Source organism: Pollachius pollachius (genome assembly GCF_949987615.1).
Source record: "Pollachius pollachius genome assembly, chromosome: 17".
NCBI lineage: Eukaryota > Metazoa > Chordata > Actinopteri > Gadiformes > Gadidae > Pollachius > Pollachius pollachius.
The window spans coordinates 16,840,535-16,859,033 of NC_136950.1; the positions used below are offsets into that span (position 1 = coordinate 16,840,535).

An 18,499-nucleotide genomic window follows, 5' to 3' on the forward strand; every position below is an offset into this window, starting at 1 on the left:
CTCCAAGGTGCAAGGGAGTGCATGTGAGGCTGTTCCAATGCACTGCATCATCCACCATGAAGCCCTTTGTGGCAAAGCCGTCCAGCTTGGCGATGTGATGAACACTGTCTTGAAAACTGTCAACATAATTCGAGCCTGAGGGCTCTACCAAAGCTTTTCTATCTGATGTAGGTGCTGAATACGGGGACGTACTCTGCCATTCTGATGTACGCAGTCAACTGGCTGCTCCGTGTTGCTGCGGTTTTATCCCCTGAGATCTGAAATCAACTTTTTTCTATTTCTCTCTTTAAAAGAGAAGGACCGACCTCTTCATGAGCTGCAACTTCAATGTTGCGCACTTCCCCAAGATGTCCGAAATCAGATGTGCTTTTCTGAAGGCCAAGCTTTCTGTGCTAACTCAGCGCTTCCAAGATTGTTCGATGGATGCAGAAGAAGTGGAAGAGAGTCTGCAATTAGAATTTATCCAAATGCAGTGTGATGATTATCTGAGGAATCAACATGAGCTTCTCTCCAAAACCGACTTCTACCGGAGCTTGGAAAAGGCCAAGTTTCCTCTGATGAGAATCCACACAAAAAGAGTGTGGAGTCTGAAAAGCGCCTTTTCAATAAGTTACTGTTCAGTTACTTATTCGCATAACAAGCTTGAAATATACCAATACCTTTTTCCCCTTTATACAGGGCTGTGAAGGGGGTCTCATTCCTGACTAAGAAGCCTGACCTGCCACAGCTTTTTGTAACAACATTAATAAAAAAAAAAATGAACCCATGACGACTCTTATACAGTCCCTCCAGAAAAACACGATTACGCGATCGCATAATTCAACGCATAATCAGCCAAAGCCTGCATATTCATGCGGGGGCCGCATTTTTTCAAATATGCCGCACTTTCACCGCATAAATTGCAGATTTCCACGCAAAATATTCCTTCGCATTTTCGTTGAAAAAAGTCACATATATCTTAGCAGAAAGTTGAAAAATGTTGCGTTTACTTCACAAAAGAGCAGCCATTTCCCCCTGTTGCCATGGGAACTTATGAAGTGACGTAATTACGCGACGTGAACGACATCGAAAAGCTGCATTTTTCACAAGTTCCCACAATTTTTGCAAGTTCCTGCAATTTCATCGCATAAAATTACATAAATATGCCGCATATTTCATCACCTTTTTTAAGGAAACGTACCGCATAATCAAGGATTTTTGGCCGCAACAATCACAAAAAACACCGAATTTTTCTGGAGGGACTGGTTATATAGGCTTTTATATAGGATATTTTCCTAAGCATATTCAATTATCAAGCATTACTGACCTCATTTGATTGATTTTGCTAACTTTGATACACTTGAGTGAGGCGATATACCTCAGCTCGGGTGCGTGGCCCAGCCCTTCTTACATTTTTCTTTTTGTGGGCTTCAGTGAAAAAACCTTGAACATCCCTAACCCTGTTCTATGGGAAACACTTGTTCACTCTTCTTTCAGGTCATGTATTCATGTATCAATGCTCTTCCACAGAATCCAATATTCGAGGCGTCAGACATGCAGGTGGAAGAGGAGATCCACTACGGAGAGATCGACTTTGCCAAGCGAGGTGCTGTGCAGAACCCAGGCCTGGTGTTCCCCCAGGGGGAGGAGCAGACCTCAGAGTACGTTGAGATCACTGCTCAACAGGCTAAGAACACACAGATCAGGGCTGAACTGGAGAGGAGCTGAATAGTTTGGACTGGGATCTCTTTAGTATCCACTCATGTCAGTGTAAACATATCCTGCTTCAGCATCCATGGCACCCCTTATGCTTTTTGGACTCCAAGGCACCCAATAAACCAAAACAAAAGTTTGTACAACTCCCTGCTTGGTGCTGTTTATGAAATCAACAGCACAACAAATGTTAGGAAAGGCCACTTTTATAAAATGCTGCAAAGAAACAGCAGGCTGCATTTCATTACATTTTTAGGGACACCTCAAGATAAAACACTGCAACAGGAATACATATGCAATGCTTTGTATAAAGCTGGTATAGTATGTAAATTAGTCATAAATACAATTTAAATGAAATCATCCAATCTAACCCTTTTCCAAAAATGCCCCCTCTATAAAGTGGACAATAATGAAAAGTAAATGCAAATCTATTTGGATTAAAATTGTCCAAAAATGCCCCCTCTTCAAAGTGGACAATATTCAAATATTAATAAGTGGGAGGGAACAACTCCTCCCATTGGAGAGCAGGTATGTCCACATGTGAAGTGAAGGGTGACACCGATTTTAAAGTTCAGCCAGTAACCCAATGGGTGGAGTTTGTCCCACCCACTCATTTGCATTTTAATATTGTCTACATTGAAGCGTGCCATAGTTTGAAAATGCAAACGCAAATTGTTTTAACTTTTATTTGTATATTGTCCACATTTAAGCAGACATGTTTTAAAATGCAAAGAGATAGCATTTTATTGTTTATCTGACTCAAATAATGTGTATATTAAGAAAAATAAAAAGCATTAGTGCTATTGCATTTTCATCTTCAACATTGCGTTTTCATTGGATTAGGGTCCTCAAAATGCCTCCATGGTTCATAACCCTTGAGAGTATTGTGGGGAGGATTGGAGTGAGAGTGTGGATGCTGATGGAACCGGTTCTGGATCAGAGCAGATTGGTGGAAATCTAGATTGTCCCAGATGACGATGTATCACCTCTGCTCTGCAGACATTTGACATTCAATATATCTGTGATGTTTCTCCCTTTGACCTTCTCAGACTAAATCCTTCATCTATGAAGATAGGTTCATGCAGGATTTCACCATCGTCCATTTGCTAAATTCTGAAACTGTTTATTCTAATATAGGCCTACTATCAAACAGCGCTGAAGTGTAGATTACTTCCCTCCACACAATCATTCTGTATCTGTTTGTCTGTCTAAATACTTTACTGTAGACAGTAGGGATTTTTTCTTTTGCCTGTGCTTTTAAAAAAAAGAAAACACACTTTTGCAACACTCCTCTGCTGAGGTCGGTCTGTCTGTCCAGCTCTCTCAATGTCCCAATGTCCCACAACATGGTCAACCGACGCTGCTCCAATCTCATCCCCAGTGTTGGAAAAGTTCACTTTCTACGTGAACTAGTTCAAAGTTCAGTTCACAAATTTTTAAATGAACTAGTTCAGTTAAACGTTCATCAATCAAAATTTTGAACTAAGTTCACAGTTCCAAAAAATGAACTACTTCATAGTTCTTTTTTTCAATATGTTGCTGTGAGCTATTCGTTTTTTCAGGTATTTTGAACATTGAGCCCCCTTTGTGGTTTGTCTAGGATGAAATAGAATGGTTGAATCAAGTATCGTAGCGAAATACAGTTTCTATCGTGTTTTATTGCACATTTAGCGCATTTTGTAAATCCCATTGATTTCTGTTGGAAGACTCATTGCTCGTTGGCCGGAAACGGAAAGGGGGGGTGTTCACGTTTGGTTGTAGTCTTTTCGCTCAGTTCTAGCCCTACTGATGAGACGGATAACCGAGCGAAAAGACTACAACCAAACGTGAACAGCCCCCCTTTCCGTTTCCGGCCAACAAGCAATGATTCTATGAGGTATTCTAGTCCGATGAACTATGAGCCAGAGAGCTAACGTTATGGATTGTACATATTTATAATTTGAAATTCGTCTCAGCCTTTATACCACAGATACTCTAGGGTCTATAGCATATAACTGCATTGTCTGATTACAGTTTAATTCATTTTCCACAATTGAACAGCCCTCGTTTTGAAGAATAATCACCACGCCATTCGTTTTAATCGGAATCGCGCCGGTCTGTACTTTCAAAATAAAGTGTACATATTTATAATTTGAAATTCGTCCCAGCCTTTATATAGGCCCAGCCGACAGATAATATAGGGTCTATAGCATATAACCGCCTTTTCTGATTACAGTTTAATGTAACAGTAAGCTGGCAACACCGCAACTGCAAATTAACCACACGGAGATTACCATGGCAACCGGTCAAACAACATGGCGATCTGCGCGCGCATCCGCCGTCTTGATAAACAAATAACCCCCATATTGAACGAAGTTAAACCGAGTGAGGGTGCTGTCCAGAGACACCAGAATGAACGAGTTCACAGTAACGTTCATCAGGCAGTAATACAGTACGTTCAGTTCACGTTCGCCCAAAATATGAACGAGTTCATGAACTATCGTTCAATGAACGCGTTCAGGCACAACACTGCTCATCCCATACTTTGGTCCTCGTCTCCTATGTCCACGTCCTCCTCCAGGTCAATCCCCCCCCACAACCGACGGCAGTGTTTGATCATTGGTCCAAAGGTTTGGTATTTTGCAAGGCAGGGCCTTAACTTAGCAAAGAGGTGACATCATAGCTTCCTGTCTCTAATGTAGAGAAGTGCCCAGTGTTCACAGAGAACGTGTGAATAGATGTGCAGATCTGGACTGAGGTTTGGCCCCTTTAGTGTCAAACCCACTCATAAATATTCAAATATACTGCCAGAAAATTAGAAGGAAGAAGCAAGGAAGAAGAGTTTGCAGCCAGGTTGGTGCCTACACAGGCAGGAAGAGGCAAGGTAGCACTGGAGCTGAGGCCCACGCTGATCATGGACATGGAGCTGAGCTGAGAGAGCACTGAAAGAGATAAGAGGCTTCATGGCCACTGTGATGCCTCGTTCGTGAAGTGGAGTGCTGTCACACATGGCCACAGCATTTATAGTGTTTCGGAGTGGATGCAACAAATCACTGTATGGGACTCACAACAGCAGTACTCACTACAGCACGACGTATTAGAGTAGGACTCACTACATTAGGACTCACTACAATAGGAATCATTACAGCAGGACTCACTTCATTAGGACTCACTACAACAGGAGTCATTACAGCCAACCAGCAAATGGACTCTCTACACCACGGCCCACAATTGCAGGACTAACTACAGCAGGAATCACTATAGTAAGACTCACTACAGTAAGACTCACTACACCAGGACTCACTACAGTAGGACTCACTAGAGCAAACCAGCAGCAGGACTAACTACAGCAGGACTCGCTACAGCAGGAGTCATTACAGGACTAACTACAGCAGGACTCGCTACAGCCAACCAGCAGTAGAGCTTGAAAAAGCTTCACCGAAGAATTTGACTATCTTTTAGAATTTAATGGTTCTGGTTTTGTTTGTCGCATTTCAGTAAGAACTAAGAATGAGTTATGATCAATTTATTTGTTTGACAGAGTAGGCTATCTATACTCATTTTAAAATGCTACACTCATTTTTTGGTGAAAGCTTTTTCCAACTTCTTCTCTGTCCATACAGAGACACTATGCATACTAAATACAACACAGGCCTTTTCATCTTTGTGAATTGATCCGATTTAATACATCTCAGATTGTACTGTGAATACACATTCATTTGGTGACTAAATGTTCTTTATTTTAGTATTTGAATTCACAGGACTGCAACCACACAATTGCTTAATATGTGGTTGAGAGGAGGAAATACCACAATGATATAAATATAATTTCCTGCATTTTACAAGCCATGTTCTCGCGTGTTTTTCAGGTCAAGCAGTATTAGGTCGGATCCCAGTTACTCTTTAGTTAGCGCAGTTTAGTCTCCTCACTCAAGGAGAATATTAAACACAATTACTAATAAATGACATCAAGCTTGATAAGCCATGCATGGATCATTAAAAGAGTGGTCACATAGGGACAATTGCTAAAGGTGGAAGTTTCCAAACTTCTGCATTTAACTACACCCATGTCTTAGGAGGATGTGACTTGAAATGATGGATGTCATTGGCCATTTGGTGTAAAAAATGCTTGCATTGCAGGTGGTGTGGGATCCTGTCGGTCATCCCTTCATGCATCTATGCCAAACAAGATGGAGGCATTGAGCGACACTTGTTTGCAAATTCCATGTTCATTTGATTCCGTACCATTAAATCAATTCGATAAAAACAAACCCATTTTGGGTGTATGGTTAAAATCAAACACCAATCCTAAAAATGCGGTTTTCCAAAGCAACATACAAGATAATATATATCCAATTAGTATCATTGGGAATATTAGTGAATACAACTGCACAACTGTTTTTACAAACATGAGCTCAAGTTATGCAGACTTATATTACTTCAGAGTGGAATCCACCAGGTTCAATGCAACTGACAGGTGCAATCCTCTTACAATCACAGTTAAAGGTAGGAGACCCCATTTGGTTTGGGGGTCTATTTTTTTATTACTGTCATTATAATAATTATTTGTAACCTATTTCAATACTATTTACATCGTTATTGATTGTCGGCTACTTCCTGATTAGTCAGATGTACTTGGTCACCTGGTCTAGAATTAAAATAGCGATACCACAGAATTGTATTTTCACTTTAAAGAACAATGTCTCATGCCAGTGTCATATTGTATACTGTAGTGCATGAGTTATTGACTATGGGGCTAGATGCACTTCATTTCCCTCATACAATCTTTAATGTGTTAATAAGGATTATTTTCCCTCTGGAATATACTGGTCAACACTGAACATGCTTCATTCGTTCATGTGGATATTAAAGCTACATTTCAGCCTAATACAAATGTTTCTTGAAAACAACCATGTAGATTCAGCCCCAGCACCCTCCATACAGACCCTCCAGGAGGGACCACTAACGGAGAGGAGCAGGGTAACGTTCACCTGCAGGGCCATCGCACCCTGTCCCACCGAGCCGCCTCACCTGAGCTGGAACCTGTCAGGAGGCCCTGACGGCCGGCCGGAACCGCACGGAGACCAAAAGCCTAACGTCAGGACCCGGCGGCTGAATATCACTCTGTCGGACCGACATGACGGAGTCCGCCTCACCTGTCAGGCGGCGTATCCCGTGAACGACCCAGCAGGCGGGCCCAGCATCAGAACAGCAGAGAGCGTCGTGACGCTCAACGTTTCCTGTGAGTGACCAGCATACGGTCCAATCAGTGAGCCGGGACGGCTGAAAAGCGCAAAGACTTTACATACTGCATTCAAATCCGTCAACAGCAGAACCATAGCTTGAAATTGAAGACTTATCTTGTGTTCCTGTAGATTCCCCGAAGGATACCCAGGCCTCCGTCAGCCCCCCCACGGTGTCGCTGGGCAGTGTGGTCAACCTGACGTGCACCAGCAGAGCCAACCCCCCCGTTCTCCGGTTCACCTGGTTCAGGAGCAGTGTGGAGGGACCCCTGAATGTGTCAGATGGATCTTTGTACAGCTTCAATGTGTCCAGCTACAGAGAAATCTACTACTGCGTGGCCACGAATCCCTCGGGAAACCAAACATCAAAAGAGATTAAACTCACTATCAGCGGTGAAAGCATCGGTAAATCAACTTCTACCCATGGACCCTATAATAAAAAACCTTACTATAACACATATCCCAAATATATCCCTACAATCTCTAAATGGATATGACAATGCCCCAGTGATCTACCATGATTTGTCTCTTACAGGATTGAATGTCCCTCTGATAGTGAGATTCTTTGGTACCGTCTTCTTTATTGGTCTGGTCATCTCTGTCCTGTAAGTAAAACACACACCCAATTTAGTTTGAACAATGATGAGGCAAGAGGAGCCTAGCATGTGTGCTGGGTCCATCTACGATCTAACCCGTGATCCCACCTCGTGTTTTTAGGTGGTTACTGAAGAAACCTTCAACTCAGCAACAGGTAGGAACCACACAGTGGTGGACAGCGTACTCGCATCCTGCACTTGAACGTAGAAATGGTTTACCCTAAGAAGGCAAAGTAAACAAGTTTACTGAATTGATAAAAAAAAAATCTTTAACGTGGACAATGACCTCATTAACATATTTGTAGGATCCAGTCATTTCTGTACATCGTCTTAGGCATTCTCAAAAGTATTCCTCGTAAAACTAATTGATAAGACTTCTTGCATGCATGACTGAAATTCTATCTTTTTGCTACAATTGAGCAAATATTCAAATTGTCTTCAAATTTAAAATTGTCTTCTTGGAAATTAATCAAGCAAAGAACTGAAAAAAAATGCAAATAACCTGTACTAAGAGAAAAAGTCATTTTGATTATAAATGTAAGCAGACTGATAGCTGCTCTTTCATCATGCCTTCCAAGCCGTTGTTTCCCAATTCAACATTTGTAATTACTGCTGGAGTGTGTGTGCACCCCTCCGTGCAAAGCTATTTTTTAATTCAACAAACCTGCAGATTCTTGGGGTCCCAAGCATGTGATAATGCAAAAGACACTATAAGCTCTTAATAGTTTGGCCCAGGATTGCTGAAAATAAGGTGATCAAAATAAAGCCGGTATACCCGGTATATAAGACACATTTGTTCTACGTTCAGATGAACTGGACTGGAGACATGTGAAAGTAGCCCTGGGATATTGGCATAATCAGAAAAGCAGCGTTTCTGCTCTTTAGAATATCTCATCTTATACAGAAGCAGTCAACCACAACACACATTCTCACAGAGCCAACTATAGGAAAGATGACTATGCTATACTTAGCCTTCATGTGAACATATTTTAGTTATTCCAATAATCAAACAATATCTTAGCTCTCCCAAAATAAACATAATGTACTCAGCTACCTCAATAAACACATATTGTTCAAATGTTATCATAGTAGGTTTGCCATTATTCTATTGGAACCACTTGTTCACTCTACTTTCAGGTCATGTATTCATGCATTAATGCTTTTCCACAGAATCCAATATGCAAGGCGTCAGACAAGAAGGTGGAAGAGTAGATCCACAGAGATCGACTCTGCCAAGTGAGGTGCTATGCAGAACAAAAAAAAAAGTAAAACGTCTGGCAGCAATGTCTTCAGACGGATAGTGTCAAATTACAGTGAATAAGAAAAGTACCACATGTAATAAACTGTAAAATACAGAGCAGGTTTAACAGTAAAATTTAAATAAATAACAGTATATTCATGTTGATAGATGATCACTATTCAAACTGATAGGATACGTGGAAAAACGTGTATTATGTAAAAATGTATTATTCGTTACTTTATGAAACTGCCCATTCTACGTACAGTAATCTTCCATTATTATTCTTTTCATGTAAAATAACTAATAAATGATAATAATTAAAACGTCCGAAAAGTGTTCACAGCCATAATATTGTTTTTTACTAATTAAGGAAAAAGTTGGGCCCAAATGAGATGTTTTCAGTCAGGATTGCTAAAGGAAGAAACCAGAACTTCTCTAGCTCCCTGTTCCGCCCGTCCGGTAACACCGGGAAGCCCCCTCCCCCTCTACTGCACGGACACACCTGTACCATTCAAACAACGGTAAACATTCAAAACATGACACTCACAGTATAATCATACTGAGTACGTCATCTTGAAAGGTAAAAAAACAAGCTTTGTCAATTGTTGTGTGCCATTTGGAAAGGAAGTATTTTGCATTTAGAAAGGTCCAGAAGCTCAAGAAATCAAGGTACAGCATGAGTTACTTTTGAAAGCAAATCTGAAAACACTGAATCCACAATTACAATTTATGGGTAAACATCAATAAACAGCACCAGAAATACCTCATATTATGTGATAGATGAACCAGTTAGTAATAGAAAAGCATGGCAGTTTTTAATCTCTTTGCATGCCAGGTTTTCAATAAATAAAATACAAAATTACAGTGGGTTTATCCTTTAAATTGATATTGACTCCTGGTAGACCTTTGTGTTGTAGTGTCCCTGTGGTAAGTCCAAAATATTGATCTTCTTCAGCAGATGCTCCTGTGCGCATAAGTAGGGTAACCTTAAATCATTTTGTTTACATGTATTTATTGGAATTCAAAGAATGTGTATCAGGAGGCTATAGTTTGTTCCACACTTGTGAAGCACAAGATCAGCTGATGAAGATCAGCAATACGCCATGGCCCCTAAACTCTACGACCAAACAATAAACAAAGTTCACTATCTTCAAGGGAAGTTGCCCAGTTAATAAACCAACAGTATGAGGCTATGCCCAGAAAGGAGTGCAGGTCGCAGATAAAAAGCCTGAAAACAAGGTAATGAAGATGTTATCAGAATGTTAAATTGATTCATGGAGGTTAAAATATTCTGTTCAAGGTCAAAATGCAAATCGTTCTTTGAATAGGTACAGCGTCCCCTATCGACTGGTACAGCGCCCCCTATCGACTGGTACAGCGCCCCCTATCAACTCGTCCAGCGCCCCCAATCGACTGGTATGCGCCCCATATCAACTGGTACAGCGCCCCCTATGAACTGGTACAGCGTCCCCAATCTAATGGTACAGCGCCCCCTATCGACCGGCCGTAGAAACAGCAACACATCACGTGTGTTAAGCATCTGCCCACCCAAAAACAAAATGGATGAAACTCCTTTTATTCACAGAGACAAATGCAGCACTTTAAGATAGTTTAAAATGCGTTTCGATAACATTTCTAGCGGTAAATGTGCATTTAATCTTTGTGTATATGATGCTTAGATTGTGAGTTAAGGCAACTAGTTTTCATGGTGATCCATGTGGGCGCAGCTCGTATGTTGTGTGAATCAATGTCTTTCTGAGCAGTTGTGTTAAGGGTTATTTTATGTGACTGACGATGTTATTTAAAAGGAATGGATGTCATTTATTATTCTTTGAGACGGATTAGGACGACGTCAATGCAATGAATAAAGTGAAAGGCAGACTAAAAACATTGTAAAAGGCTACAAAGCGTATCAACATGGGTTTCATAGACATGTAGTTAGTGAGGCGAACACAACATTCATGGGGTACAGATGACGTGGGAGCGAGGTAGAGACTAATAAAAATCATGGCATTAAGGTTTACTAAAAGTAGTCGATAATGTACTATAAATCCAGATCTACAGGGAGTGATGTAATGAGGTGACCTGGGGTCTCTTTAATATGAAAGAGGGCATATGGGGGACATATGCATTCAATTTCACAAAGAATCATCAAAATTCACCATTGAAACATCTTTGGAAAAAAAAGACATTGCATTGAATTCATGCAGTCATTGGAAAGAGATTGGAACTGGGCAATTAGACCTTCAAACCAGGGGGTGCCCTGGGATCACTCTGTGAAAATCTCATGTCTCTGCAAAAAAAAACATAATATGAATTTAATCTTAAATGATGGTTAATAACCTGTCATTTTACAGATAATTTTAGAAAACATAATGCCTGCACATATCTTAAAATCCACAAAATCCACACGGTCCATGAAAAAAAGAAGGAACATTTCCTGTAAAATAACTTATTATTATTATTTCCTCATATTGTTCCCAAGGGGGAGGAGCAGACCTCCGGGTATGTTAAGATCACTGCTCAACAGGCTAATAACACACAGATCAGGGCTGAACTGGAGAAACACTGAATATAATAGAGACCAAGATGGATTTTGTATCCACTCATGTCAGCAAAATAATATTCTGTTTAAGCATCTATGACTCACTACAACCAACCAGCATCAGGACACACTACAGCCGGACTCACTACAGCAGGACTCTACAGCAGGACTCACTACAGCAGGACTCACTACAGCAGGACTCACTACAGCAGGACTCACTACAGCAGGACTCACTACAGCAGGACTCACTACAGCAGGACTCACTACAACAGGACTCACTACAGCAGGACTCACTACAGCAGGACTCACTACAGCAGGACTCTACAGCAGGACTCACTACAGGACTCTACAGCAGGACTCACTACAGCAGGACTCTACAGCAGGAATCTCTACAGCAGGACTCACTACAGCAGGACTCACTTCAGGACTCACTACAGCAGGACTCACTACAGCAGGACTCACTACAGCAGGACTCACTTCAGGACTCTACAGCAGGACTCACTACAGCAGGACTCACTACAGCAGGACTCACTACAGCAGGACTCACTACAGCAGGACTCACTACAGCAGGACTCACTACAGGACTCTACAGCAGGACTCACTACAGCAGGAGTCACTACAGCAGGACTCACTACAGGACTCTACAGCAGGACTCTCTACAGCAGGACTCACTACAGCAGGACTCACTACAGCAGGACTCACTACAGGACTCTAGAGCAGGACTCACTACAGCAGGACTCACTACAGCAGGACTCACTACAGGACTCTACAGCAGGACTCACTACATTAAGACTCGCTACACCAGGAGAAGGACTCCCTACAGCCAACCAGCAGTAGAGCTTGAAAAAGCTTCACCATAGGAATTGACTGACTTTTAGAGTTAAACAAAACTACGGTTCTGGTTTTGTTTGTCGCATGTCAGTTAGAAAGAACTTGGAATAAGAAATAATCAATGTATTTGTTTTAGATAGTAGGCTTTCTATACTCATTTTAAAACACAAAACTTGTCCAAACAGACAGTAACTATGCTCACTTAATACATCACAAGCCTTTTCATCTTTTTGAATCGATCTTTGTTAAGACAATCTAAGATGATTTTAACCCATCTCAGATTGTAGTGTGAATACAAATACATTTGGTGACAAAATGTTATTTATTTTTATATTTACAGCCAGAGGACTGCCACCACACATTTGCTTCATATATGGTTGAGAGGAGTAAGTACCAGGATCAAGGTCCATCCAGGTTGATTAGCTGTGCATCGATCATGAGAAAGAGACAATCGCTAAAGGTGGAAGCATCCTATCTTCTGTATTTAAGTACACCCGTCTAACAACGCATTAGTGCAACACTGTTCTCTTTTTAGAACAAACCCTGCCTGTTGGCTGTGGAAAACCATCTACGACTCTCGGTAAGGAATTAATACATTATATACATTCTTTTTTATAAGGCCTTGAATAAACTGTTTAAGGCATGATCTTCTGTTTTTTTGTTCCATGTAGCCTACTGTATTTTAATAGTTGTTATTTGTTGTAATTGTTCAACAAGGGAGATGTAGGTACCTTAACCAAGTCCACATTAAAAACTAAGATAAATGTCTCTTAACTCTAACCTTCTTTGAATTCATGATGCAGGAGATGAGGTTCACAAGATGCATCACGATGATCCAGTTGGAAATGCTACTGAATGTCATCTTCGTTTCGGGTGAGTGGTGTTCATTTGTTTTATTGTGAATATTTAGTTCCAAGTATTGAATGTGTTTAGGTATAAGCACGCCAATAGACCCGTCCTACAAGACACAGAATCTATCATTTGTTTTACTCCTAATTGGACAATCGGCTAATCTGCATGTAATCGATCTCTGAAATGAAGCCGGTATCCATGTTCAGAATGTGATGCCGGTCAAGTAGAGGTCTGGCCAGGCTGAGGATGTGGTGGGACAGAAAGGATGCATGTCATTGGCCATTTTGTGTTAAAAATGCTGGTGTTGCAGGTGGTGAGGGAGACTGTCATGCAGACCTTAATGCATCTATGCCAAACAAGATGGAGGCATTGAGCGACACTTGTTTGCAAATTCCATGTTCATTTGATTCAGTACCATCAAATCAATTGGATAAAAGCAAACCCATATTGGGTGTGTGGATAAAATCGAACCCCTATTTGGGGAGTCATCCAGAAAATGTGGTTTTCCAAAGCAACAAACAAGATAAAATGTATCCAATTAGTATCATTGGGAATACGAGTGAATACAACTGCACAACTGTTTTCACAAACATGAAATCAAATTATGCTGACGTATATTACTTCAGAGTGGAAAGCACCAGTTTCACGGCAACTGACATCTGCAATCCTCTTACAATCACAGTTAAAGGTAGGAGAACCCATTTGGTTTGGTGGTCTATTTTTTTATTATTGTTATTTTTGTATTATAATTATTTGTAGCCTATTTCAATATCATTATGATCATTCCTGATTTTCGGCTACTTCCTGACCAGGTAGACATTCTTGTTCTCCTTGTCTAGAATTAAAGTATTGATACCACAGAATAGTATTTTCATTTTAAATAATGTTTTAACAACGTTTTACGACAGAGTCATATTGTAATAATGCTTATTATGGACTATGTGCTGAGACACACTTTGTTTCCCTAATACAATCTTTAATGTATTAATGATGATTATTCTCCCCTCGACACTGAACATGCTTCATTCATGTAGATATGGAGCTACATTTCAGCCTAATACAAATGTTTCTTGAAAACGACCACGTAGATTCAGCCCCAGCACCCTCCATACAGACCCTCCAGGAGGGACCACTAACGGAGAGGAGCAGGGTAACGTTCACGTGCAGGGCCATCGCACCCTGTCTCACCGAGCCGCCTCACCTGAGCTGGATCCTGTCAGGAGGCCCTGAGGGCCGGCCGGAACCGCACGGAGACCAAGAGCCTAACGTCAGGACCCAGCAGCTGAATATCACTCTGTCGGACCGACATGACGGGGTCCGCCTCACCTGTCTGGCGGCGTATCCCGTGAAGGACCCAGCTTCGTGACGCTCAACGTTTCCTGTGAGTGACCAGCAGACGGTCCAATCAGTGAGCCGGGACGGCTGAGAAGCGCAAAGACTTTACATACTGCATTCAAATCCGTCAGCAGCGGAACCATAGCTTGAAATATAAGACTTATCTTGTGTTCCTGTAGATTCTCCGCAGGATACCCAGGCCTCCGTCAGCCCCCCCACGGTGTCGCTGGGCAGTGTGGTCAACCTGACGTGCACCAGAAGAGCCAACCCCCCCGGTCTCCGGTTCACCTGGTTCAGGAGCAGTGCGGAAGGGCCCCTGAACGTGTCTGATGGATCTTTGTACAGCTTCAATGTGTCCAGCTACAGAGAAATCTACTACTGCGTGGCCACGAATCCCTTGGGAAACCAAACATCAAAAGAGATTAAGCTCACTATCAGCGGTGAAAGCATCGGTAAATCAACTTCTACCCATAGACCCTATAAAATACTTTACTATAACAAATATCCCTATTATATCCCTACAATCTCTAAATGGATATGACAATGCCCCAGTGATCTACAATGTTTTATGTCCTACAGATTTGAATGTCCCTCTGAAAATTGGTGGATTCTTTGGTACCGTCTTCTTTATTGGTCTGATCATCTGTGTCCTGTACGTAAAACACACAGTAACCCACATCTATATCTTTAGATATAGATCTATATCCGTTCTAACCTGTGATCCCACCTCGTGTTTTTAGGTGGTTACTGAAGAAACCTTCAACTCAGGAACAGGTAGGAACCACACAGTGGTGGACAGCGTACTCGCATCCTGCACTTGAACGTAGAAATGTTATACCCTAAGAAGGCCGGCTTAGCTCAGGAGGTAGAGCAGTTGCCTTGTAACCGAATGGGCGCTAGTTCGATCCCCAGCTCCTCCTAGCTGATTGTTGATGTGTCCTTGCATGGTTGACTCTGCCGTCGGTGTGTCAATGTGTATATTAACCGATGTAAGTCGCTTTGGAAAAAAGCGTCTGCGAAATGCCCAAATTGTAAAGGGAAAGTAAACAAGTTTAATGATAACGACTTCAATGTGGACGACAAACTCATTAACCGTTTTGGAGGATGCAGTTATTTCTGCACATTGTCTTATTTTAGGCATTGTTATGAGTATTTGCAAAAAACAGAAAAATAGGCTTACTTACAATAAAAATATTTTTGCTGCAATTAAGAAAATATTTGAATATACTTAACGTATACAGTTGTCTACAAGGGAGTGACTCAAGCAAAAATCGAATCATAGCCCTCGCAAAATAAACATACCTAAAGAAATACATATTGTACTCTGTTACCTCAATAAATACATAGTTAATATAGTAGTACTATGTATTGTACTTCTTAGGCTCAATTTAGAAGGAGACGATCTGGACAGAAAACACAAAAGTGGCGTTCGTTCTCACCTTTTATTCCGCGTTTAGACAAGCGTCTTTGGGGGGAAATCTGCGTGCATACGGTGACGCAAAAGTGTGTGAAATTGTTGTTGTTTGCCTGCACTGCACATGGATGTGACGTATACGCGTACGAGAACTACTGTGTGTAGATCAGATCACACGTTTGCATTGTAAACCTTTTAGACGGAAACGCAACGGTGGAGCGTTTTTGGCGGGTGGTTTCTTTTTTTTGCGTTTTTAAGCCCCAAAAACGCTGTCAGCGTATAAACGAAAGGCAGATCTGATCAAATATTTTGTCGTTTTCACCCGCAAGTGTCATCGTGTAAACAGGGCCTCAGTTTACATACAAGGAGGAGCCGTCTTAAACAAGGTAGCTCTCAACACAACAAGAGCAATCAAATAGATGTTTTGCCATGGTGCCCAAAAATGGCAGAACTAAAGAAACACAAGATAGCAAGTGAGTGCAGGAAATTTCAGACACGGTTGGAAAATGAATATTTCTTCACAGGAGTCAAGGGGGAAATGTGCAATGAAACTGTTGCAGTGATGAAAGACTATAATATATGACAACACTATGAAACAACACAATGAAACAATCAGACCTACACTGGTGCCAAGCAAGAACAGAAAGTTCAGCAAATTGCAACCCTCTAGCTCAACAACAGTATATTTCCGTGCTTACAAAGCACAAGAAAAGGCCATAATAGCAGGTAGCTCAACTCATTGGCCGACATGGAATGGTGCCTTCATTAAACATTGTCTCGCTAAAGTTGCAGGATTAATGTGTTCATAGAAAATGCAGGAATTCAAAACTGTGACCATGTCCAGAAACACAGTTGTGTGGTGAATCGAAGACTTGTGGGAAAAAGCTTACACTTAAGATTTTTGCATTACGGAGGAGCTGCTTGATCTTAGGAGTCTAAAGGGCACAACAACGTTAAGGACATCTTTGAAGCTGTGTCAGATGCAATTGAGAAGATGGGACACAACTTAGACAAGCTGTGTGGAGTAACAACGGATGGGGCTCCAGCAATGGAAGGCGAGCACAAAGGAATGGCCTCTAGGGTGTGCTCCAAGGTGCAAGGGAGTGGATGCGATAGTTCATGAACCTACGAAAATGCGAAGGTTCATGAACTATCGTTCAATGAACGCGTTCAGGCACAACACTGCTCATCCCATACTTTGGTCCTCGTCTCCTATGTCCACGTCCTCCTCCAGGTCAATCCCCCCCCACAACCGACGGCAGTGTTTGATCATTGGTCCAAAGGTTTGGTATTTTGCAAGGCAGGGCCTTAACTTAGCAAAGAGGTGACATCATAGCTTCCTGTCTCTAATGTAGAGAAGTGCCCAGTGTTCACAGAGAACGTGTGAATAGATGTGCAGATCTGGACTGAGGTTTGGCCCCTTTAGTGTCAAACCCACTCATAAATATTCAACTATACTGCCAGAAAATTAGAAGGAAGAAGCAAGGAAGAAGAGTTTGCAGCCAGGTTGGTGCCTACACAGGCAGGAAGAGGCAAGGTAGCACTGGAGCTGAGGCCCACGCTGATCATGGACATGGAGCTGAGCTGAGAGAGCACTGAAAGAGATAAGAGGCTTCATGGCCACTGTGATGCCTCGTTCGTGAAGTGGAGTGCTGTCACACATGGCCACAGCATTTATAGTGTTTCGGAGTGGATGCAACAAATCACTGTATGGGACTCACAACAGCAGTACTCACTACAGCACGACGTATTAGAGTAGGACTCACTACATTAGGACTCACTACAATAGGAATCATTACAGCAGGAGTCACTTCATTAGGACTCACTACAACAGGAGTCATTACAGCCAACCAGCAAATGGACTCTCTACACCACGGCCCACAATTGCAGGACTAACTACAGCAGGAATCACTATAGTAAGACTCACTACAGTAAGACTCACTACACCAGGACTCACTACAGTAGGACTCACTAGAGCAAACCAGCAGCAGGACTAACTACAGCAGGACTCGCTACAGCAGGAGTCATTACAGGACTAACTACAGCAGGACTCGCTACAGCCAACCAGCAGTAGAGCTTGAAAAAGCTTCACCGAAGAATTTGACTATCTTTTAGAATTTAATGGTTCTGGTTTTGTTTGTCGCATTTCAGTAAGAACTAAGAATGAGTTATGATCAATTTATTTGTTTGACAGAGTAGGCTATTTATACTCATTTTAAAATGCTATACTCATTTTTTGGTGAAAGCTTTTTCCAACTTCTTCTCTGTCCATACAGAGACACTATGCATACTAAATACAACACAGGCCTTTTCATCTTTGTGAATTGATCCGTTTTAATACATCTCAGATTGTACTGTGAATACACATTCATTTGGTGACTAAATGTTCTTAATTTTAATATTTGAATTCACAGGACTGCAACCACACAATTGCTTAATATGTGGTTGACAGGAGGAAATACCACAATGATATAAATATAATTTCCTGCATTTTACAAGCCATGTTCTCTCGTGTTTTTCAGGTCAAGCAGTATTAGGTCGGATCCCAGTTACTCTTTAGTTAGTGCAGTTTAGTCTCCTCACTCAAGGAGAATATTAAACACAATTACTAATAAATGACATCAAGCTTGATAAGCCATGCATGGATCATTAAAAGAGTGGTCACATAGGGACAATTGCTAAAGGTGGAAGTTTCCTAACTTCTGCATTTAACTACACCCATGTTTTATAAGTCGTTAGTGCAACACTGTTCTTCATTTAGAACAACCCCTG

At 41.5% G+C, this 18,499-nt stretch overlaps 1 protein-coding gene across 1 annotated transcript; it reads left to right on the forward strand.

The window, feature by feature from the left end:
* Positions 1 to 5,827: 5,827 nt before the first annotated feature.
* On the forward strand, positions 5,828 to 9,004 carry LOC307088538 (myelin-associated glycoprotein-like). The gene is made up of 6 exons (XM_079754468.1): positions 5,828 to 6,177; positions 6,590 to 6,913; positions 7,047 to 7,319; positions 7,450 to 7,519; positions 7,632 to 7,665; positions 8,681 to 9,004. Exons 1-6 carry the CDS (start codon positions 5,850 to 5,852, stop codon positions 8,720 to 8,722), a joined length of 1,071 nt encoding a protein of 356 aa, XP_079610594.1. The 5' UTR covers positions 5,828 to 5,849; the 3' UTR covers positions 8,723 to 9,004.
* Positions 9,005 to 18,499: the final 9,495 nt, after the last annotated feature.